The sequence below is a fragment of the Callithrix jacchus genome, chromosome 11 (genome assembly GCF_049354715.1).
Source record: "Callithrix jacchus isolate 240 chromosome 11, calJac240_pri, whole genome shotgun sequence".
NCBI classification, from domain to species: domain Eukaryota; kingdom Metazoa; phylum Chordata; class Mammalia; order Primates; family Cebidae; genus Callithrix; species Callithrix jacchus.
The window spans coordinates 51,276,563-51,301,912 of record NC_133512.1 but is presented as its reverse complement, the minus strand read 5'-3'; the positions used below and the strand labels follow the sequence as shown (position 1 = coordinate 51,301,912).

The 25,350-nt window shown below is 36.9% G+C and overlaps 1 protein-coding gene across 31 annotated transcripts in view; it reads right to left on the bottom strand.

Annotated features, from left to right (window-relative positions):
- The window catches only part of COL28A1 (collagen type XXVIII alpha 1 chain), a 196,372-nt gene that overhangs the window by 112,544 nt on the left and 58,478 nt on the right, over positions 1–25,350 (bottom strand). For 22 of the 31 annotated variants that reach the window (XM_017975339.4, XM_078342703.1, XM_078342705.1 and 19 more), the window contains 3 exons: positions 24,350–24,403; positions 7,548–7,616; positions 6,111–6,179 (listed from right to left, as the gene is read on the bottom strand). In XM_017975339.4, the coding sequence (XP_017830828.2) occupies positions 6,111–6,179; positions 7,548–7,616; positions 24,350–24,403 (192 nt within the window). The remainder of the gene's footprint in view (positions 1–6,110; positions 6,180–7,547; positions 7,617–24,349; positions 24,404–25,350) is intronic. The other 9 variants (XM_078342707.1, XM_078342706.1, XM_035254921.3 and 6 more) reach the window with 1 other exon arrangement.

Here is a 25,350-nt window from a genome sequence, read left to right as displayed (position 1 = left end):
ATATGTATAAATCAAACCATTATAAGTTGGGGACCATCTTCTGTATTATTAACACTAAATTCATTTTCAACTTACAGTATTTTTTATTTATGATAGGTATAGTAGGATGCAACCCCATGGTAAGTGAAGGAGCATCTGTATATATTCAATGAAAGACAAAGTAGAAAAAAGCCATCTCATCGACACAATGATAGAAATGACAAGAATTTTGTCTGCTTGGCTTGGGCTTGTAATGACTAAAAATTTCTAACACTGCCTATGCTATGTATGAGTTTATGATTTCAATTGATATCATCTAAGTGGTTCATGAACACCTTAATCAAGACATTAGCATCAAGGAAACCCCTGGAGTACATAAGAGAAACAAATACAAACTCCTCTCAAACACTCTCCATGCAGAACACTTAGGATTCACAATTAAAGCCCAGCTGAAAATAATTCAGATGTCAAAGTACAAAACATAAAAAAAAGTTCACAATGGCCAGGTTTGGTGGCTCAAGCCTGTAATCCCAGCACTTTCGGAGGCCGAGGCAGGTGGATCACGAGGTCAAGAGATCCAGACCATCCTGGCCAACATGGTGAAACCCCGTCTCTACTAAAAATACAAAAAATTAGCTGGGCATCGTGGCACGTGCCTGTAATCCCAGCTACTCAGGAGGCTGAGGCAGGAGAATTGCCTGAACCTAGGAGGTGGAGGTTGTGGTGAGCCGAGATTGCGCCATTGTACTCCAGCCTGGGTAACAAGAGCGAAACTACGTCTCAAAAAAAAAAAAAGTTCACAATGAATAAAAGTGAGCTAACACAATGTAAACTTCCTCAAGAATGTCAAACAATAGAATAAAATAATGGAGAGAAAAAGGAAATACTTTAAATGCTTAACGGTCTTAAGGAAATAATGGAAAATACAAGAAAAGTATAGTAAAAAGATAATAAATATAGTTAAAAATGGCAGTTTTTAAAAAATAACTTCAAGAATTTAAAAAATACTTATTAACTTAAAAATACAATGAATGAGTTAAAAACCTTTTATAATCTGATGAAGATAAATTTGTGACTTATAAGTTTGATTTGAGAAAATTGTCCAAATTGCAACAAAATGTCTAGTAGGATTTCTTGATAAATAGAGCGGGGAAAGAAAACATTTGAAGAAATAATAGCTAAGAACTTTCTTAAACTATAAAGTCCTCAGATTGATGAAACAGTAAATCTGAATAAATGTAAGTGAAAAATATATTCACACTTTTGCAAAAGCAGCCTAAGGCAAAAAATGAATTACTGCAAGAAATTATAAACAGACGGAATACATGGCAACCAGAAAGCATGATTGTCAGCAGACAATGGAGCTGGTGTACACAATCCAGAGTACACCAGATAAACTATTCTTACAAAGCAAACCAAATAATGGCACTTCAACCAAAGGCCGAAAGAGTTTAGCACTAACATATTTTTACTGAAAACATCTTCTAAAAGAACTACTTCTTAAAAAAATAAAGAAATCAGTCAAGAAGAAAAGAGAAATTTAGGAAGCTATGTCAAGCTAAGAAATGGGTAAATATATGGGTAAAACTAAACAAATACTAAGAAAAGTACAAAAGTAATAATAAATAATTTTGGTAGGATGAAAATAAGGTAGAACTAAGTCAATAGAGAATAATATTCTAAAGGTGAAAGAAATGATTGAAGTAAAAGACTCCTATGGTAGGTATATTTTTCAGGAGTGGATGGCAATATTAATGACATTTCAAACTTGTTAGTTAAGAAAACACGTTAGGAATCAACCTAAATGCCCATCAACAGTAGACTGGATAAAGAAAATATGGTACATATACACCATGAAATATTACACAGCCATAAGAAAGAATGAGATTGTGTCCTTTGTAGCAACGTGGATGGAGCTGGAAGCCATTATCCTTGGCAAATTAATGCAGAAATAGAAAACCAAATACTGCATGTTCTCACCTATAAGTGGGAACTAAATGCTGAGAACATAAGGACACAAAGGAGGGAATAAGAGACACTAGGGCTCTACTTGAGGTGGAGGGTGAGAAAAGGGTGAGGATGGATAAATTGCCTATGAGGTACTATGCTTATTATTTGGATGATAAAATAATCTCTACACCAAACCCCTGTGACATACAATTTACCCATGTAACAAACCTGCACATGTACCCCTGAACCTAAAATAAAAATTAATAGAAAGAACACATGTTAAAAGTTTAAAGAAATAAAATATGCAAAAATATATACAAGTATATGTACACATATATAGATATATATGTACCAAGTTGTATATATATGTGTATATATGCTTGAGATATGCTATGTATTGGAAATTTTGCCCAGTTTCTAATTAGATTTTCAATTTATTATTGAGTTTTGAGAGTTTTTTTTTAAATGTATTTCCAATACAAATCCTTTGTAAATGTGTAGTTTATGAATATTTTCTCCCAATCAGCAGCTTGTCTCTTTAGAACCTTAACAGAGTCTTTCACAGAGCAAACATTTACCACTCTCACTAAGTCCAATTAATTAATTTTTAGGGGGAATCATGTTTTTGGTGACATGTGTAAGAAATCTTGATCAAGTCCACGAGTCCAAAGATTTTCTCATATGTTTTATTCTAAAAGTTTTATAGTTTGTACATTTTATATTTAAATCTATAATCCATTTTGGGTTACTTTTTGTATAAGGAGCAAGACTTAAATTGAGGTTCGTTTTTGTATTTGCACAGATAGGTAATTGTTCCAGCACCATTTGTTGAAAAGACTATGTTTCCTCTATTGGATTGTTTTTGCAATATTTTGACTACATTTGTGTAGGTCTGTATCTGGGGTCTCTATTCTGTTTCACTGATCATATTTCTATAATCTGCCAATATTGGACAGTCATTACTACTGTAACTATATAATAAATCTTAAGACCAGTTAAGTTAGTATAATTTCTCCACGTGTATTCTTTTTCAAGTTTTTTTAAAGCTATTCCAGCTCTTTGCCTGTCCATACTAATTTTAAAATAGCCCTGTCCATGTCTAAACAAAATCTTCCCGAGATTTTAAAAATATTTGTGCTAAACTTTTATATCAATTTGGGAAGAATTTACATCTTTATGATGTTGACTCTTCTAATCTATAAATATGTCCCTAAATTTATTAAGTATTCTTTGATTTTTTTATCAGTATTTTATAGTTTTACACAAGTCATACATGTCTTATTAGATTCCTACCAAAATATTTTTCTTTTTTAGCAATTAAAAAGGGTATTGTGCTTTTAATTTTAGTTTTTATGTGTTCATTACTAGTTCACAAAAATTAAATTGATTTTGTATGTTGATATTGTATCCTGTGACTTTGCTGAACTCACTTGTTAATTCTAGGAGGTTTTCTTGTCAATTTATTGGGATTTTCTATGGAGGCCGTCATATCATCTGCAAATAAGGATAGTTTTATTTATTGTTTTTATACCAATGCCTCATACTTCTTTTTCTTGTCGTATTGTGCTGGCTAGAACATCCAACACTATATTGAATAAGACTGGTGACAGCAGACGTCTTTGTCTTGCTCCTGATCTTAGAGGGATGTATTCACTCTTTCACTATTACACATAATGTTAGCTCTAGATTTTTCACAGAAATTAAGGAAGTTCCTCCTCTACTAGTTTTCTGAGAGTTTTCATCAGGAATTTATCAGGGTTTATTAGGGTTTTGAGTTTTGTCAAATGCTTTTCTCTGTATTTTGATGTGATCATGTGATTTTTCTTCCTTAGCCTATTAATATGGTGTATTCCATTGATTAATTTTCAATTATTAAGCCAGGCTTGCATCCATAGAATAAACCCCACTTGTTAATGCGGTACAATTCTTTTTACATATTGCTGAATTCTCTTAGTTACTATTTTGTTAAGAATTTTGATGTTGATATTCATAAGGGATATTGGTCTGTAGCATTCTTCTTATGTACATTTAGTATTTTGTTCTGGTTTTAGGGAAAACTGGCCTCATAACATAAGTTGGTAAGTGTTTCTTCCTCTTCTATTTTTCTGAAAAAAGTAGGGAGAATTTACTGTATCCATAATGCTTTACGTTTTTCAAAGAAAATTAAAGCAAGAATAGTAAATGTACTAAGTATAATTGTCTACCTGGTGGAGGTTTACCCAATCATTCTTTATATTTTCCAGTATGCTTAAAATATTTTATTATTTAAAAATAAAAACATTTTAAGAACTACAATGAATAAATGAAACTCATTTTTAAGTTTAGTGCTGAGTTTGGACGGTATAAATAATAGCAAAGCACAAAGTTGTTTGGACAAAACACTCATCAATCTGTACTTAAATTTTTTTAATTGTGACTTATTTCTTTGAAATTTTCAGAATGTTTCCAGCTCTGAAAACCGTAGACCTATGGAGAACTCAATCTTTTACTTTCATAGAAGTTAAAGCTGGAGACTTTGCTAAATTAAATACATCCACAAGTTATTTGATATTCTTCATAAGGGGTGAAATCTTTTTCTATTCCACTCAAATCTGAGCTGGTCCTATACATATTTTAGATATCACGAAATGATGCTGTATAATTTCTGAGGCTAAGCCTGACATGATGAGTGGTTTCTGCTTACTGGAACACTCATGCTTGATTTCAAGCTGCCATTTGGTGAGGAAGCCCAAGCAACAACCTGTACCTACCCCTGTGAAGGAGAACTGAGGTCTCTGGGCAACAATCCCAGCTTAGTTCCTAGACAACAACTTGCATAAACTGCCAGCCATGTAGTCCATTTTTAACATTCCAGCTGTTTCAGCACTCCATCTGATTTCAAGTTATATGTAACTCTCACTACAACTCACAAAACCATAAGAAATAACAAATTATTGTTTTAAGGCACTAGGGCTTGAGGCAGTTTGTTAAACAGACACACAAAACCAAAATAGAGAACAAAATAAGTTAGTGGTTTACCTTTAATGATACTCTCTAGTTAGTTGAAACTGAGACTAGATCACTGATCTCTAGATGATTAGTCCAGTGTATTTGTCTTCCATATGATGCTCTCTTTTTTGAATTAGTATATTCAGATATTAGTGAAAAGCCTAAACCTAAACAATATATTGCCATGTCACTCAGAGAGTGCAGTATGGAAGTGCATATTTCTGTAAACATAAAGATGTGAGGAACTATGCAGTGCAAACACAACTTGAAAGACCAGCTATCCACAATCAGTTGTTTTCATTTGTACCTCAGTGAGTCAGCTACTATTTTTCCCTAAGAGAATGATTACTTGAAAAGTTAACACACTTCTTATACCAGAATAATCGTATTTTATTCACTTCTTCTCCAAATGTCTTTTAATAGAAATTTTTTTCTTCTCCAATAACAGCAACTTTGAAGCTACATGAAAGAGACATTGTGAGTAACACTGGTATTACCTGTCTACCATTATCAATCCTAGCTTTAGAGCATACTCATGGGTTAGATAATGAGCCAAGTCCTTACTCTCAGAGATTTTCTTGTGGTTACAAAGAAATCCATTATAAAGTATAAACATTAGGCTTGAGTCCAGATCTTATTCCTAGAAAATTTTGACACATGAGAACTCTTTTCTTCTTGTTCAAGTTGATTAATATTGTAAGAGGTTACATAAAAGAGAGTTATTTGTCAACATCATATATATATGTTGTTCTATTTCATGTGTTGTGAAAAACAGCACTTGGATCTGGTCCTCACATATTTATTTTCATTTGTTGCTCATAAAGACAAAAGGTGGTTGGAAGGCCGAGGCGGGTGAATACCTAAAGTCAGGAGTTCCAGACCAGCCTGGCTAACATGGCAAAACCCCATATCTACTAAAAATACAAAAATATTAGTTGTTCCTGGTGATGTGCACCTGTAGTCTCAGCTACTAGGGAGACTGAGGCAGGAGAATCACTTGAACCTGAGAGGTGGTGGTTGCAGTGAGCTGAGATCACATCATTACACTCCAGTCTGGGTGACAGAGTGAGACTCCATCTCAAAAAAAAAAAAAAAATACAAGGTCGGTTAATTTGACCATTTATTCTAACCAGAAAGAACAAGTAAAAACTATATTTGTCCTTTTCATTCCTTCTAGAATTTTTGCTACTTACTGGCTGTCCAGGCTCACCAACTCCAATGGGTCCTGGAGCTCCTGGTCTTCCTTCTTGGCCTCTTTCTCCCTAAGAGAAATAAATAATAGAATGAAAGCTAGAGATTTTAAATAAAGAATAAACATAGTATAAAATTCTCTGGAGATTTCAACAGGGATAATTAGCAAAATGGACACATTTTTCATATTCATAAAGGTAAAAAATTCTAGAGGAAGAGAAATAGCTCAAATTTAAGTGAATTTAAATGAACAAATAATCCAAAATTGTTCATTATCTTTTCTTGTCCAAATATAATTTAGCAGTTTCAGCTTTCACAAAATACTGTGTAAGAATTGGCAGGGCAGACTGTGTGGCAATGCATGTTAGTTCCTGAGATGGCCAAGCCAACAATGTGTGTGCTGTGCCCTGCCCTCTTGCCAGCATCCTGGGATGTCGCATCTACCTTGTCCCCACTCTATCCTATTTCACCTTTCCTTTAAGCTCTTTTCAGACTTCAGACTTCATCTCCTCTTTCCTGGAGGCTTTCTTGGCTCACTGCAACCACCACCTCTTGGGTTCAAGCAATTCTCCTGCCTCAGCTTCCTGAGTAGCTGAGACTACAGCTGCACATCACCCGGACCAGCTAATTTTTTAGTAGTTTTAGTGGATACGGGTTTTTCCAAGTTTTCCAGGCTGGTCTCAAACTCCTGAGCTCAGGTGATTCACCCTAGTTGGCCTCCCAATCATCTCGTATCTTTATGAGCAACAAATGCTTCTCCATAACTCTGCCAACATAAACTTTACCTTCCCTGGAGTCTAAATGTACTTATGGCAGAAATGCTATACGTGGGAATATTCAATCCCATTCAAAGTACAATGTTTTGTACTGCTTGCTATTTTAATCCTGCATCAAAGTCTTACTGTCACAACCACATAGAAAAGCCATTCAAAATAGGCACTTCTGCTTTATTATATCCTGTATAATGTAGAGCCTCACAGGATAGATGTTCCTTCCCTTTCTAGTTCTCTACAAATCTCTCTGTCAACATTGACCTATTCAGTGCCATAGCCCTTCTGGTTTCTGCCCTTTATGCTTGTTCAGTGTGAGCCATGAGTGTTGATGTGTTAAGTTGTTTCACTTCCCGATAACATATTTGCATGTGAATGTTTAAAGGCCATGAAAACTCAACAGAACTACAATGTACCTTGGCAAGAGGGTGGGTATCTGGAAACAAGTAAGTTTTTCATTCCAACAAAATCAAAAAATACATTAATTATTCTTGTGGTAACTGCCCCTGACAAGCATATTGCTGTGTCCAAGCATATAAAATGAAGTAACTTCAGGAAGCTTCCTTATGTCTATTGGGTTTAGGCAGAATGGAGTTCAAATCACAGCTCCCCCAGGCCCTACAATAAATTCAATAGTCATCAATGGGCAAAAAGACAAGTTATCCTTACCTTAATACCTTGCTGTCCAATTCCAGGAATTCCTGGAGAACCATAAGGACCAGGAGGACCTGGCTCACCCTGGAGGAAGAAATAGCGACAGCAGTTATATGTTAGGTCAACTCAACAGTATTGTTTAAGCAGCTCTTCAATGTATGGTTTTGAAATAGGGGCCTTGAGAGCAACAACAAACCTAGTACATTGTGCCTGCTCTCAAGTGTTTACAATTCATTTGGAAAGAAAACACAGACCTAAGGTCAAATTATTCACTAGGCACAGTAGTCACAGTATCTGGATCCACAATAATTTTAGGAGCCTACAAATACGTTCCAATTGTAATTTTTTATTAGAAATAAAAATACTTACTATATAACAATGAATCCAGCTTGCATTCATAAATATAATTTTAAAATATTTTTATGGAGGAAGGGGCCCACAAAAGCAGATGTTTTCAGGATCCTTAAAAGGCATAACACAGCCATCATTCATTCATTCACAAATATTTAAGCACTCTGGAAGACATTTTGTTTTCTCCCCTGTGGCTGTCCTCTCCTAGCTTTCCTTCCCTGCTGATAAAACCCTGATTGGGTCAGTCAGTGGGCAGCTGTTCTTTGCTCTCAGAGGTGTAGGATGAATGATCATTGGCCTAATGCAAGATGGGAATCTCCTTTCCCTTCATCACTGATTCATCTAAGTTGGTAAAATGGCTCAATTCTGACAAATGAGATGTGAAGGACCTTACTGGATGCAAAGGAGAAAACTGCCTCTGCCTCTTCTTTCCTACACAGAGATGTGATAACTGTCTAGTAACTATGAGGCAGCAATCTCTAGGACAAAAGCCAACAGTTGAGGAGGGCTAGCTCCTGGATACCCTCATTGAGCAACTGATCCAGTCCTGGACTACCTGCCTTCAAATATTCTGTTTACTTAACAGCAAGAGTTCTTATGATTTAAGCCACTATTAGTTAAGATTTCTGTTACTCAAAGCCAGAACATTTTGAAATAATACAGCCTATGATGCGGCAGACCCATAAGAGAATTCAGACATGTTAGAACTAGATGCAACCATTGCACTTAAACCCCTACATTTCACAGGTGTAGAACCTGAGTCCCAGAGAGATTACCTGGCCAGCCCAAACTTACACCTGAATACCCCTCACACAGTTACAGCTCATTAGGTCTCTCAGGCTTTAGGCCCTGTGGCATGATGATAGGGGAAGGGGAGTGGCTATTGACTCTAGTTGCCCGCTTCATAATATTTCTGTTCATCTAAATAATATGTCTTCATTGTAGAAAAACTGTCATATATTAAAAAGTGTGCATGCAAAGAAAATTTTGAATTCCCTATCTATAACTATTAATACTATAAAATTGTGGGATATTTCCTTTCAGTTTTTTACAATCGCACATGTACCTTTCATTTATGCTAAGGAAGATTTCTGAACACTCTTGTGTTTCAGCTAATGAAAATTTGCTACTTAAAATCATTCAACCCAAAGATTTGTCTCTTTATGCTTTCACTAAACAACAGCAAAATGAAACAGGAAAGTGAAACAAGCCTTTTCTGAGATGAAGGAAGATGAAAGAATTTTCAGAAATAGTAAAGTCTCAATTTGCCCCAGAAGCTTGTATTTTTGGAAGGAACACCTAGTAACCAGAGCAATGTTCTGTGGATAAAAACACTGCATTACTATAAGAAGGCTGCAGCCAGACATGGTGGTTCACGCCTGTAATCCCAGCACTTTGGGAGGCCGAGGCAGGTGGATCACTTGAGGTCAGGAGTTCAAGACCAGCCTGGCCAACATGGTGAAACATTTTCTCTACTAAAAATACAAAAAAAAAAAAAAAATTAGCTAGGCCTGGTGGCATGTGCCTGTAGTCTCAGCTACTCAGGAGGCTGAGGCAGAGGAATTGCTTGAACACAGGAGGCAGAGGTCGCAATGAGCCAAGATCTCCTCACTACACTTGAGCCTTGGCAACAGAGCAAGACTTCATTTTAAAAAGTCTGTTGACTTTGACCAACTACAAAAGGGGAAGAGAAGGGCCAAAAGGGTTGGCATCAAACCAGCTCCCCAAAAGCTATGCCCAGGTTCAGGGTGAATTAAAACAAAGGAATTCTGCCTCAAAACGAGTCATTCACATTTATGATCCCTTGGCATTTAAATGGATTGAATTCAAAAGTACTTACTGTCTAACTTGTTGAGTACAAGTCAGTCTGGCAAATATTTTTGCCCTTAAACTCCTAAGGTTGTACTTGTTTTTCTATGTTGATTAAGTTTTCTGAGCGGCCAGGTGACTGACATTCTCATTTTACATGTTTTTAGCAGTGAAATTTATCTCTCTTCATACTATCAGACAGAAAAGTTCACACTAAATTTGAACTTGTCTACTTAATATCTCTCTCTCTTTCTCTCTCTGTCTCTGTCTCTCTCTCTCTTTAGTTTCCCTCTGTCACCCAGGATGCAGTGCAATGACGTGATCGCAGCTCCTGCAACCTCCACCTCCCAGGCTCAAACTATTCTCTTGCTTCAGCCTTCTGAGTAGCTGGGATTACAGGTATCTGCCACCATGCCTAGCTAATTTTTGTATTTTTAGCAGAGATGGGGTTTTGCCATGTTGGCCAGGCTGGTCTCAAACTCCTGGCCTAAAGTGATCCACTAGCCTTGGCCTCCCTAATTGCTGATGTTGCAGGCCTGAGCCACCACACCCAACCTGTTTACTTAATCTCAATGTTTAATGAAGTGCTAGAGAATATTTAGCTTTCTAGAGATTCCAAATTTTCACTTCTTTTTCTTACAACTTGTTGTGCTCCCCATTTAAGTTGGAATCTACGTGTCAGTTATACAGGTCGCATATGGGTGACTGTCTCCGTCACTCAGCAAATGACACCAGATACTTGCTATGTGGAGGGCCATGAAGTAAAATTATAAGAAGCTGAAGACATAGTTCCTAAACTTAAGAGACCAGCTTTAGAGATAAAGCATACCATTTAAAAATGGGGTGTGGGATAAAAAACTATGTATTCAGTACAACATACACTACTTGGGTAATGCATTCACTAAAATCTCAGAATTCACCATAATATAATTCATTCATATAACCAAACACCACTTGTATTCCAGAAACTATTGAAGTAAAAAAATGTAAGTATATATATATCACACACACACACACACACACACACACACTCACACACACACACACACATACATATATATATATATAGGTATATGTAATACCATTAAAAATACAATAACCACCACCCACTGCTGAATTTGGTTGGCTAAAAAAAAAAAGCAATAATAACAATACAAGGTCCTAACTTTACTTGATCTATTCACTTTTTTTTTTTTTGAGACGGAGTTTCGCTCTTGTTACCCAGACTGGAGCGCAATGGCGCAATCTTGGCTCACCGCAGCCTCCGCCTCCTGGGTTCAGGCAATTCTCCTGCCTCAGCCTCCTGAGTAGCTGGGATTACAGGCATGCGCCAAGGTGCCCAGCTAATTTTTTTTGTATTTTTAGTAGAGATGGGGTTTCACCATGTTGACCAAGATGATCTTGATCTCTTGACCTCGTGATCCACCTGCCTCGGCCTCCCAAAGCGCCGGGATTATAGGCGTAAGCCACCGCACCTGGCCCCAATCTATTCACTTTTTATCCCTTCTATATGTAGTATTGGTTCTGTAATGGGTCAGAAGACATATAAATTATATATTTGGCATAGAATTTGAGTTTTTTGAGTAGTAGAAGTTCTGCCCTACTTTGTACTTATGTAATGTTTGATCAGAAACAAACCAAGAGCTCACGTTGGTGACAAGAAATGGGCTTGGTCGTTACCTTGAAATGTATGGACCAGGAGAGTCAAGAGTAGAAGCAACTCTCTTCCCTTGAGCCCATGAACTCCCTTTAGCCTTGGTCAAGTACCAAGAGCAGCTGCGAAATATCTTAATATTGCTTTTCAAGGGGGTTGCAGGAGTGTGAAGATTAGAGAGAGTTTTTCTCCTTTACCTGAGCACAGCCCCTTAGCAATGTGCTTCACAGTTCACTTGCTTAAATTTATTTCTCAGAAGCCTGGTATCTCAAGGTAGGATCCACAAAACAGTACTGGCCTACAGCTCATGTTTATTTCCTTCACATTGCCCCTTTTTCTTTCTTACAGAGATTCCTGAGGTAGAAAAAGTGGTCCTGACTGTAAAATATGCTGTCTGGGCAAAGACAAACAGGGAGGGAAGAGTCAGCACTCTAGTCAGAATGATTTTCCAGGAATTTACCAAGACAGCATAGTCCTGATAAGACTGCAGGCACGATTCCATTCCTGTCAATATTCCTTCCCTAGCCCTTTGTCACACACACACACACACACAAACACACACACACACACACACAGAGTGAGAGAGAGAGAGAGAGAGAGAGAGAGAGACAGAGAGAGAGAGATTGCATGCCCAAAAGATTGCATGCCCACATTACTACTAATTATTTCTCTACTTAACCTTCATTTGCCATCAGAGCCATTTACCAACAGGCAAGTATAACAAAGAGGTATGGGTTAAAATGAGTAGCCCCAGAAAGAACCTGTTTCTCATTACCTCCATGTGAGTGTGAATATGTGTGGATGTGAGCATAAGCATGTGTGGAGGCAGCAAAAAGATTAGGTAAACCACCTTGGTCCTTCTCAGAAATCAAGAACACCCATGCTATGGGCTTTATGAGGACAGGAAGTCAATGTTGAATAAAACCTACTATTTATCAGCACTGCCCAGACATGTTATATACATTATCTCATTCAATCTTCTATCAATCATAAAAAGTAGGTTTTTGGGTTTGGGGTTTTTTTTCAAATGCCTGGCTTCAAGTGATTCTGCTGTCTTGCCCTCCCAAAATGCTGGGAGTACAGGCGTAAGCCACCACATGCAGCCCTTCATGCATGGAGTCACAGGGAAAAAAACCATGACTTTGAATCATTTGGTCTTGTAGAACCTTGGTTCTATTATTTACTAACAATTTGAGCTTTTGCAAAATCTCTATGTGCAAAATGGGGATAATTATATCTGCCTTGCAGCATTGTTGAGAGGATTCAAAATATTGTCTGTAAAACATCTAAGTCATAACCAGTCACACAACAGCTGTTTAATATGTATAGATTTGATTGTTATTCACCAAACCTTTTTTGAGCACCAAACTAATAATAGGTAAATAACAATTTATGTCTATAATTGAATATCAGGTTACATAATTACAGACATAAATCAGATTGCACCTGCACTTTGCAGAAGCTTACAATCTGGCTGGAGAGACAAATGAACATAAAATAAAATACAAGCATATGAATTAGCATAATAAAGATATTATCAGAATATATAAGACTCTGAAGCAGAAATGTCTAATTCTACCTTAAGGAATTGGGAAAGTTTCATGTAGTAGAGGAGATGTTTAATTCGAACAAAGAAGTAGGAATCATAGCTAATCTGATGGAAAAGAAAAGAAACAAAAGTTCTAGAAGAAGGAAGAGTATGAGGCATAAAATGATGTTAAATGTTCTAGGGATGGTCAGCAGCCCTGTGAGCCCAAAAGGCCAGAAACGATGTGGCACTAAGGCCACTGTCTGGAGCAGCATGACCCAATGGAAATAGACAGTGAGCCACATTTATAATTTTTAATCCTCTAGTAGCCACATTAAGAAATAAAAAGAAACAGGTAAATTATAATTAATAATATATTTTACTTAATAAATACAAAATATTATCATTTTGACATATAATCAATACTTTTTAAAGTATTAATGATTTTTTGCTATCTTTTAATGATAAGTCTTGGAAATCTGATGTGTATCTTACACTTATACCACATCTCAATTTGGACCAGCCACATTTCAAGTGCTCAGTAGACACATGCAGCTACCTTATTGGGCAGTGCAGTTTAGAGTGATTAAAAAGGCTGAAGGTTCAGGTCAGAACCATGAAGAGTACCAACATTTAAGTCAGGTGGGAGTGGAAGAATACAGAGATGTCTTGTGAGGAGTTGGGGAAAAAGAAAATTTCAAAAGAGATTCATCATTTCCAAAGATAAATTTGTCATTTTTCACTCCCCAACCTAGTCATCTTCTAGTGTTCTCCATCTCAGGGAAGGGCACCAGAATCCCTCCTGTGTCAAACAGGAACCTAGGGGTCATTCATGACACCTCCCATTCCATCTGCTACCATATGCAATGCATCTCAACACCTATCAGTATGCCTCCTAAATCTCTCCCAAATCCATCCACTTCAGTCCTCTACCATGCCTCTCCATCCTGCAGCAAACTGATAATACCTCTTGTTCAGAGTACAACAAAGTCCTTAGTATTCTATTTGCACCTGCTCTAGCATACTCCAATTTATTACCTCCATTGCTGCAGAACAATTTTTTAATTTTAATTTTAATCTGAGTAAAACCTTCTGAGGCCTTTCCCTAAGACAGATCTCCTTACAAGGCCCTGCGTGGTGTAGTCCTGCAGCCTCTCCAGTCCCATCTGTCATCAGTCAGTCACCTATTCACTCCCGATCCCAGCAACATTGGCTTGTGTTCAATTCCTTGTATTTGCCTTGCTCCTCCTGCCACAGGATCTTTGCACAGACTATTCTGTCTGCCTGGGGTGCTCTTACCTCTCTGTTTCATAGCGATTCTTACCTTTCAGATCTTATGTTAAGCTGCATGGCTTCAAGAAGGGATTTTTGGATCAGTTGAAATTCCTGTTTTAGGCACTACAGTATCATAGCACTGTTTTCCCTCTTTTTTTTTTTTTTTTTTTTTTTTTTTGAGCATTCATTACAGTTGTAACTTCGTATTTAATGTTCTCCATCTCCTCCCTGCTAGACTGTGGGGATGATGCATATGATTTCGTTCAGCTTTGCCTTCTCAATGTTTAGCTAATTACTATCATTCACTCAATCATCCATGTCCCAAACGTTTATTGAGCATTCATTAGGGAGCAGGGGCTTTGTTAGCTGTGGGAAGTGAACTAAACTGGAAACCTGTTCTAGGCTGGGGGAGCTGGGGGTCTAGAAATACTCTTCTGGACTTCCCTCTGGTTTGCTTAGGTTTTCAACTGGGAGCAACCATATATAAATTACACAATTATATCAAGTATCTATTACACAGTTTCTCCTACAAATTCACCCGGACACAATTAACTTTTTTTAGCTGAAAGAGTAATGAAGCCACAATGAAGAAGAAAGTTCAGCTAAGAAAACCAGCCAACACCCCCTATCCCTGGCACTGATTCTAACCAAAAGCAAATCCTTCATTTCTCTAAGATGGTGCATAATAAATAGTTATCCATGACTGAATTAAATATTTGAGGACAGAACTTTACCCTTTTTTTAATAATACAATTATGAAAAAATGTATATTTTCTTAATATTATAAACATGTTTTAGCAACTTTTAAAAATCATTTCTCAGATATGTATGGTGCCAACTTTAATATTTTAAGTTTTATTGCAAATATTCTAATGCTTTCCAAATGGAAGAAAATGATGGATGAGCATTTTGTAGGTACAGAATGGTTCAAGTATGGCCAGGATACATTCTCAGCTGAAACTCAGGGAAGTGATGACTGTATAACAGGGCTTGGGAGAAAGGTCAAGAAAGCCTCCTTTTGGGAAGGAAGGAAGGAAGAAAGGAAGGAAGGAAGGAAGGAAGGAAGGAAGGAAGGAAGGAAGGAAGGAAGGAGGAGGGGACAAGGATAATGGGGGGGGGAAGGAGGGGAGAAGAGGAGAGTCAATATTTATCAAGTACTTGTTAAATCAAGCTCCATTTTTAGCACCAAGTTTTTCATTTCGGATCAAGTGCTGTGCTATAAAAGGCTTGTTTTTAGAAAATTTATCAGAATAAACTTGGTATACATTAGTATAAAGATAGTTGTCAAAATACTTAACTACTTAATTAAAATTACCAACACATATGGGCTGCTCTACAAAACTGACATGTATTAACTCATTTAATCCTCATCACAACTCTAAGAAGTAGGTACTATTATTAACTCACTGCATGGATGAGAAGACTGAGTCATAGGGAGATAAAGTAACTTGCCCAAATCACACAGTCAGTAAAACATGGGACTGAGTTTGAAACCTGGTTGTTTGGCATTAAAGCCAGTGCTCTCAACTACCATGCCAAACTGCCTCTTGAAATTTTTCAATTCCTCTTTTAAAGTATTTCAAAAATTATATGATTGCAGACTAAATTCATATCTTTAGTATAGGATGAAAAATGCAAAAGTCAGATAATTACAATCTACTCAAAAGTGAAAATCCATCATATGAAAACAAAGCACCCCTAAAATAAAATATAAGCCAAGAGGAAATATAACTTATCCAAGCTGATGCACATGCCATTTCAGGTACATAAAGTCTACCTGGTTGTCATTTAATGTTAAAAGTAATGTAAATTACAACTGGCAATACTGTAATCACATAAGGCAAATCTATAAACCAGTAAGTGAACTGTACTGAGTATAGAACCACTATTATGTCAAACCTCCAATTAAAACCATTTTTGAATACCAGCTACTTATGTAAGAGAGAAAGTCCAGTCCATGTACTCTACCTATTTGTGCTTTCTAAAGCAGAAAAAACTCTAATAACAATGAATTGGTGAAGAATATTATACAAATTATATTGAACCACATTTTAGTAACTCTTAACTCACCTTCTAGAATGCTATTAGATTAAACCACATGAAATTGACAATATTTGACCATGTTTGGCCTACAAACATAGCAATTCATGTGTTACAACTAATAGAAAAATCGTACTTCATTAAATATAACAAAATGTAAGAAAATGCAAGTCATTTTCCCTAAAAGGAAGGACCAGTCAGCAGCCCATTAGGAGAGCTTTTGAGAATTGCAGCTCTAGAAGACACTGTTTAGAATCCTCTAGCACAAAATGAGTTGCTGGTAAGAATTCAGGGTGGACATACTCCATTAACCTAAGAACAAGGCCATTGATTCATTAAAGGAGATGGGTCCATATGACAGTGTGATAATGTTTCTTAAAACCTTACCCTGAGAGGCTTGGAGGAGAGAAACATGGGGAATTATTGGTTAATGGGTACAGAGTTTATGTTGAGACAATGAAAAAGTTTTGGGTAGAGATAGTGGTGATGGTTTTATATATATATATATATATATATATATATATATATATATAATATTGTCAATATATTTAAAACCACTGAATTGCATCCTTACAAATGGTTCAAATAATAACTGTTATGTTATATATATTTACCACAACAAAAACCCTTATCCTTGGAATACAATTAATTTCTCTGTTGCAAAGTTGTTATTGCAACTTACTTGAAATAAAAAAGGACATTGACAAAATTAGAAAGAAAACATTCTGACATCCCTCTGAAGACATTGCAGTGGCTGATGCATTCCATATTAGTGCCCTCTTTACGTATGCAGGTTAGACCCAGCCACTTTGTGGGAAATGTTGGCAGTACTTTAGGTTCCTTGGTACATCAGAGCTTTTACCTGACAATCTACACACATGCTTGCATGTGCGCGCATATGCGCGCGCACACACACACACACACACACACACACACACACAGAGTATATATACCCCATCTGCTGAGAACCACATGCATCAGCAGTTTGGGAATAGGAATCATCTACCTTGAAGCCATTGGCTGACATCCCACATGTTCTGGCAGCCACTTCAAGTTGTCACTATCAGTTGTCTCATGTCAAACGAGTTAATAAGCTCATTTAGAGTTTCGGTAGGCAGATGTGCATGTAGGTCAAAGCCTTCTCCACAGTAAGAATTGCTGAATTACTAATGATTATTTCCCTTTAATTGGGCCCAGAACAGATATAGCATTTAGATTTTGACATCTCTGAAGGAAAAACATTCACATCATTTGGCAGCTTGGCTATGATTCTTCATTTAACAGCTATTTATAATTAAAATTGTAAAGGGACTCTTCCTATACACTGAGTAGTCACAACCTTGTTCAAAGTCGTTATCCTGCCAGGAGAACCAGACAGCAAATTATTGTTTTTGCACAACTAGAAAAGCTGACATTTTCAAGTACCCTATACTTAAAATACTTTACATGAAGCCAAAAATAGTCATTCTGTTAATATAATTGTGAACTTCAAAAAGTTTTCTGTTTGATTGATTATTCTTTACCAAGAAATATAGGTGTCTGTATGTTTCCACTTGATTTACTTCACTTCAAGTGATAAATTACAAGGAATTATATCCTGTTACAAATCATGACTTTTTAAGCGGTTGAGAGCAACACCATGATGTTAGGAAATTGTTGGGTTTTTGAGTTGTATAAGAACTGAAATATGTCTACACAAGATGATTGTTTGATGAAAAAGTTTAAAAATGCTTTATAGTTGTTCATTTTTCTGATGTTGAACTACTTCCAACCCACATGGAAACATTAGTTATGTTTAATAGGTCGACCTAGCTACTAAGCGAATTTTGAGCCAACCAAATACTTAAATAATGACCAAAACAAGAATGTACTTTTAAAACTACTAAATCTTCATTAGTGACTTCTATTCCAAAGGAAATACTGACATAGAAAACATAAGACTGTAAGTTGTATACAAGAAAGTGTAAAAAATAAAAAATCATACCCCAAGTCTTCATGCCACTCTTAGAAAAAAGTAGAAGTAACATATTGGATTGTTTAATGCACAGGAAGCATTTGATGGGGTATATCAACACTGTCCTGTTTGTCTTTATCACCCAACTATGTTAGACATAGGTCAATATTCCTGACTGCTATATCCTTCTCTCTGGTTTTCTACACAACGCATTGCCATCTCCTTGACTCTTTTACTGAAAGTATTCTTTCAAAGCTTCCCAATGACCTCAGTATTGCCAAATTAAGTTACCACATAGACAACTGCCCACATGACCTGTCTGAAGTATGATACTGCTGACTGCTCATGCCATTTAAAACCTTTCATTCACTCATTCATTTAAGAAACACTTGCTGCTTCTTGTAAATGTGTGTGAATGAGTGTACATAGCAAAATTTTTAACTCTCCCAGACAGTGGTGCTCCTGACCCCTTGTCCCCACATCTTCTGATTTAGACTTTATAAAAAGAGTAATGAACCTGCTCATATCTGCCCTGTTTTTCTGCCAATGGTTCCTATCCGAAAGAAGACTAGGAATGTTCAGAGATATAATACATGGTAGCTCAAAGTAGAGAAACTTGATTAGCAAACTTCCAGCTCCCAGAAATATCCACAGATTCATTTCTAATGTCAAGGAAGACAGCTAGCCCTCTTGCCAAAACTCTTATTCAAAGAACACTTTGAAGGAAACAGGATGTTGTGTAGGGATGTTTAGCGTGCTTACAGTTTTAAGTTCAGGGTCTGTACATCTAGCTTTTGTTTACTTAATCTCCTCATTAGCATATTGTTAACCTGAAAAATATCTCCTTTGCTTGGGAACCTCAAAAAACTGAGATGGAAGCTTGACAAAGTAGGATTCAGAAAAGCAGGGTATCCAAAAACTGTGGGGTGGTACAAACTTTAGGGTGAACTATATGTTTCATGTACTACTCTCATCACCCTCGCTGCAATGAACTCCTCTTAAAACATGGTTGTAGCTCATTCACTAATACTAAGCCTTTCGTCCATTTTGGATGAATGTTTGAGTCACTTACCCTGACCATATCCATTTATTAAACTGGACTGGTCTGGTGCTATTTCTCTACAGATTTTATTAATATCTCAGAAGCTTAAACTGAACGTAAAGCAAGACCAAGTCTCATAGGTAAAAGATTAAGTTTCTTACCCTTCACTATACAACAAGAAGAAAATACTTAAGACAAATATCCTGCGGGAATATTATGAGCATCCTAGAGTAGAACAATGAAAGAAGTTAGGGGAAGGGAGGCAATTCGTCTTTTAAGATAAATAAATATATAATATTGCAGTATTTTCTAACTGTTTGAGGATTAGCATATGGTTCTTTCCCTTGGGAAAAAACATCAGGGATATCTTCTCGTGCCCTTTTGGCCTTGAAGCTCTAACACTGGGATACTTTGAAGTGTCACCAGCTGCTTCCTCACATGCCACCATGCAGTCCCTCCTCCCAAGGAACAAAGAGAGTCTTGGAAAGAGTGGATTTGCATGAGATTTGAGAAGGAAGTGCCCTTCAGAAATAACTTCAGAAAGACATCAAGAAAATGGCAAAAATTACCTAATATATGCTGGGCACACCCTAGTGTTCCACTGTATTGATTTGTTCAAAATTAGTTTTGGTAACTTGTCCTCTGTGATTTGAAAGGCCTACCAATCATGAGCTGTTATTCCTATTAATTAAAGACCTTTTTCAATGATCAGATGTGATTGCAACCTTAGCCTCCACGACAGCCCCATGGAAGGCAGCAGCATTGGGTTTTTACGGGTTCAGTCTTTCCTCAGAGCACAGTGCTCTCTCCTGAGTCGCATTTTCAGTATGGTCTCAGATACAAGGCTTCTTGGGCACTTGTGTGACTATAACTCTAACTTATTTCAGAGACTGTTAAGATGTTCTTATGAATGCCATAAGATGACCTTCATGTGTGCTAGAGGCTGAGGTGGCCTCTGAGCTCAGGCTTCTTTCTGAGAAACATCTATGTTTTGTTGCTAAGTCAACAAAGCCATTCAAGGCAGATTAGGAGCCACTTTACATGTGGAAAGTATTATTAACAGAAATGATTTGTGAAACTGGGCCAGGAGCATATTTTTTCCTGATTTAACACATGCTATTTTTTTTCCTTTTGTTCTTTGGCCACCTTTTCTGAAAACCCTTTAATGAAGAAAAGCCAATCCTGAAAGCAACAGGAAGCAAGTATAATTCAAGAGAAAGACTATTCATAAATTCATAGACATAGGCAGGCCCCATCTAGAAACTCTCATGGAATTTTTGCAAATGTTACAAAGATTTCTATTTTCAGGTCTTATATGAAATATATTTGAAAATGCACAATTAGCATTACTGTTGTTCTTTTCCCAAGAGATTCCCTTTCTTTTTCCTGCACTTTCAGATGAACATTAAAACCCAGTAGAAATGCACCTTTCAACAAACTGTTGTCCCTAGACAGAGTCTACCAAAAGGGAAAACAGATAGAACTTTCATACTGTCAAAAAGAAATGCATTTATTTCAGACCAAATATTCAGGAAATTCAGCAATTTTTTTCTAAAGCAATATAATATAGTAGCTAAGAGCAGACGTCTGGGTTTTGGTAGTCTTACAGACTTATCTTAGTAGACTAATCTGTACAAAGGAAATAAGAATAGATCATGTCTCAAAAGTGGTGCTAGTATTGAGTATTTAAAACTGTACCTATACATAATAAATGTAAGAATCCACTCAGGGTGATGGCAAAAATATTAAGGGGAAAATATTAGAGAAAGTTTTAGAATACAGTCTCAAATCCTTTTGGAAGGCCTAAGAGTTTTTTTCTATAGTTCTTTGCTGAAGGCAGCCAGAGTCTCTTTCCAGGAGCCAGAGAGATTAGGGCACAAAGACAAAGGAATGGGAGTAATTTACCTAGCTAACTTGTTTATTCATGTGGTCTTAAAACCAATGTTTAAGCTGGATGTCCCTCTTGGGGGGCTGTGGGGAGGTTGATCAGGGAGATTACCCTCTAAAGGTGTTTGCTTTGGGCATTGGAACCTGTCCTTTAATCTCTTCACTCTAGTGGTGTTGACTCAAGCCTTTGTCAATTAAACTTTACTAAACAAATGCAAGTCTCACTGGCTGGTGGGGGCCAGCAGCTGCTATCTCTTCACAGCACTCTCAAGGGAGTCTGTAAGTGGTACAGACACTCAGCCGAAGTAGCAAAGCATAGAATCTGTGTGTCAGTGTACTTTATTCATCCACAGCTGAGTCAAGGTCTGCAGGACAGACCCCTGCAGGTGGTGACCCTGACAGTGGTGCCCAGTGTGGGGTGACCCCAACAAATAAATACACAATAAATAAATGTTAGCTATTATAGAAGTTTTAAAATAAGTAATCTTCCTTGGACCCATGAAAGAATACAAAATTACTGAATTTTAGACAGTTTCTTTGCACAAATTGCAATAGCAGTTTCTTTTAAAACTGTCTAATAAAATGTATAAAAAGAAATGTCACTATAAAATATTATTTCCAGATTGAGGAACAAAATAGATTATTATGTCTTCAAAGTATAATACATTCTAGGAGGCAAGATGAAATCACTCCCTGAAAACTGACTTTTATGACAGTACACTAATAAATGTATAAAATGAAAACAAAGCTAATGATCAATGTGACATGAAACTCCAGGTAACAGATCCAAAGAGTAGTAAAAATTATATAGAAATTAGTAATAGTGTCAAAGTAAGAGTCAAGACCTTAAACCAGAACCACAACTAGAGGGAAAAGGGGAACTCACACCCACTTCATAGCCTCCCAGCAATCCCCAACATTCTCTAGAAATTGACAACTTTTCAATTGGCAATGAACTTTGTTCACCTGGCAGTGAACTTTGTGATTAAAATGTAAGTGGCAGTTTTATGTCATGTATATTTTACAAAAGAGAGGCCCTTGAGAAATTGATGAAGTGCTCAAATGCTTTTGGAAAAATGACTCCTTTTATAATTGTGCTGTAAAAGTCAACCACGAAGTGCTATTATGTCAGAAAAATTATAACCAAACCCCCCTCAAAAAACACATTTGGTGCATTATTAAAAATTAATACATTGTTGAAATTAAAAGCTAAATTTTATTAAAATAATTTATAGTCCTAAGTGATAAGACTATTAGACATAAAGAATTGGGCTAGGTATGGTGGCTCGCCCCTGTAATCTCTACATTTTGGGAGGTGCTGAAGGGCAGAAGGATCCCTTGAGACCAGGTGTTCCAGACCATACTAGACTGGACAATAATGTGAGAGCCCATCTCTACAAAATAATTTATAACTTAGCCAGGCACTGTGGTGTGTGCCTGTAGTTCCAGCTATTTCGGAGGCTGAGGCAGGAGAATCACTTGAGCCCAGGAGTTCAAGTTACAGTTGGTTATGATCATGCCCCTGTACTCCAGCTGAGGCAACAAAGTGACACTCTATCTCTAAAAAGAAAAAGAGAGAGAGAGAAGGAGCATTTTTTTTTGGAGACAGACTCTTGCTCTATCACCCAGGCTGGAGTGCAGTGGCATAATCTCAGCTCACTGCAACCTCCACCTCCCAGGTTCAAGCAATTCTCCTGTCTCAGCCTCTCAAGTAGCTGGGACTACAGGTGCATGCTGCCATACCCAGCCAATTTTTTTTTTATTTTAGTAGAGATGAGGTTTCACCGTGTTACCCAGGCTGGTCTTGCCCAGGAGGAGCACCTTTTTTTGGATCTCTTCCCTACCATACCATCATTACTGCCACAGCCTGCATCATCCAAAGCTTCAGGCACTATTTCCAGGCCACGACCACCCCAGTGCCCTCCACAGATGATGGGACCTGGCTGGGACTCAGCCTCAGGCAAGCCATTTGATCTCCAGGCTTCATTTCTCATTTCCAAAATGAAAATGTTAAGCCAGTATGATGTTTAACATCCCTAGTGGCTCAAACATTCTATGATTCTATCACTTCTGCAAACCCTAGTTCTGATCCCTGATTTTAAATCTTTTTTTCACAAATGTGAAAATCATCTTAGGTAACTAAAGAATTCTAAAAATTGTGTTGACTGTCAAAATATATATTTTTTTGCTTTAGGATTGTACCTGTAGCCAACACAATTTTATGAAAACTACTGCTCATCAGTATTCAACAAGGCCATTTCTTTCCCCAGAGAGAATTAATCATAGGCAAGATGTGAAAAAGATGTTTTCCCAAATGAAGCCTAAGCACATGCCTGCTGAGAAGCCCATTCTATTTTAATTTGCCAATTAAAAGTGGCCTGGTAAATCACGCACTGTCACTGTCTCATTAAAAATACTATACTTGTCACTCTCTTTGCTCTCTCTCAAGTAGCCCAATTGCTCCCTACAACTTCAATTTAATATCACCCTTAAAAAGCTGGCTTTCTTTAGGGTCAGTTGAGGACAGCATCTTCTGCTGTTATTACTGCCACAAATTCCATACCACTCAAATCACTAAGTTGACACTGTTTACTGGATATTTACTGTATCTGTGAAATTTACTAAACATTTAGAAGAGTTAAAAATGAACTAAAAAGCTTGTTTTAGCAAATTAATGGCCACTATCATTGGAAAAGACAGCCTTATAACCAGGCCTTTTAAATATCCCTCCTATCAGCGTCTTTTTTTCTATATGGCTTATATTCAACCCCTCCCTATCTGTCTTGGCTGGTTTTCTGTGGAATCATATTACAAGCATGGTGCTGATGGCTGAGATTTCCCTGTAATTTAAAAAAGCTCGATTTCTGTTTATATAGCAATTGTAAATTTCCTTCCCCTATAAACTGTATATTGAGGTGACATTACATTTGGGAAATAGAGTGAGTGGTTTGAATTGTGTTGCTAGTTATTGCTTTTCTGTTTCTAATAAGCCATAAAATAAATAAAGGTCAGGATTAAGAAGGAAATGTGGCAAAGATTCTAGATAATGGCTTACTGCTAATAATGCCCTCGTTTGAGTAACATAATAATAAATGATAAAGGTATGCTGCTGACTTCCTGAATGCACTTGGGCTTGATTCTCTGTACACATCTGCAGGTTATTATGCATTTCCAAAGGTACTTCCTCAAAAAAATCCATTGACTTTTACCTAATAAAACATGTACTACCATGGTGCACTAGGGGAAAGGCCTGTCTTTAGCCAAAGGGTAAGATTACCTTATTGCCTTGAAACCCTTTTGGGCCTGGATCTCCTGGAGGTCCACTAATTCCCTGGTCCAAGATGAAAACCAAGAATTAGTTCTGAGTACAAAAGGCCAAGCAGGAATGAATCATTCTTTAGGGTCCCTTGTAGATCCTGGCATTAGAAGTTAGACTGTGTAACTCTGAGCTAAATTGGCAGAGAGTGTAAACGGGCAAGGGGATGGTCTAAAATCTCCCCAGGTGATTCTAATCAAGAAATGGCATAAGATAAATTTGTGTCAAATAAGTAGCTTCTAAAATAGCACTTATGCTAACAGCAAACAATTAATTAACAAGATGTTTATTTACTAAACCTGTATTTCCAACGTTATTCCAACGTTCTTGACTCTTTCTAAAAAAGATTTTACCTATTAAACCTCTTCTTTTTAAAAAATATCTAAGGCATATGTAACTGAAGTTAGAGCTTCCAAAGAACCTGTGATAACCAGAATTACTTCGTGGCTCTGACATTTCCAGAGTAAAGCAAAAAGTTAGTGGTTAACTAGATGGTTAGGAAATTCTGGGTAAAATTGTAATTTTCTGTAGGCTTCCTGAAATACTGAAATTAACTCCTAACACAGACCACCGTTATAACTCTAGACAAGTTCCTAGGCTAGAAAAAGATTCAAATTATTTTCTGAAACCTATGAATGTCTAACTTAAATGCCTTAGAGAATCAGTCCCTATTATAGAACATCACCTGTAGTTACAAAACAATATAAATACTGTGATTTAGATTAAACTGTATAACTTTTCGAACTACACTATAGTAGCAGGCAAAAATAGTTACATCCTGCTTTTAACCACTTTGACTTTCTCTGTCTTTCCAGATTCTTAATTTTTTAACTTCACCCCATTAGCTACTTACTAATATTTGCCTGTTGGTACCTATCTCTGGGAGTCTTAGTTAACTTATTAAAAACTTTAGGGAAGGCATTTCCAAAATTTGTTGCACACTGGAGTCATCTGGGGATCTT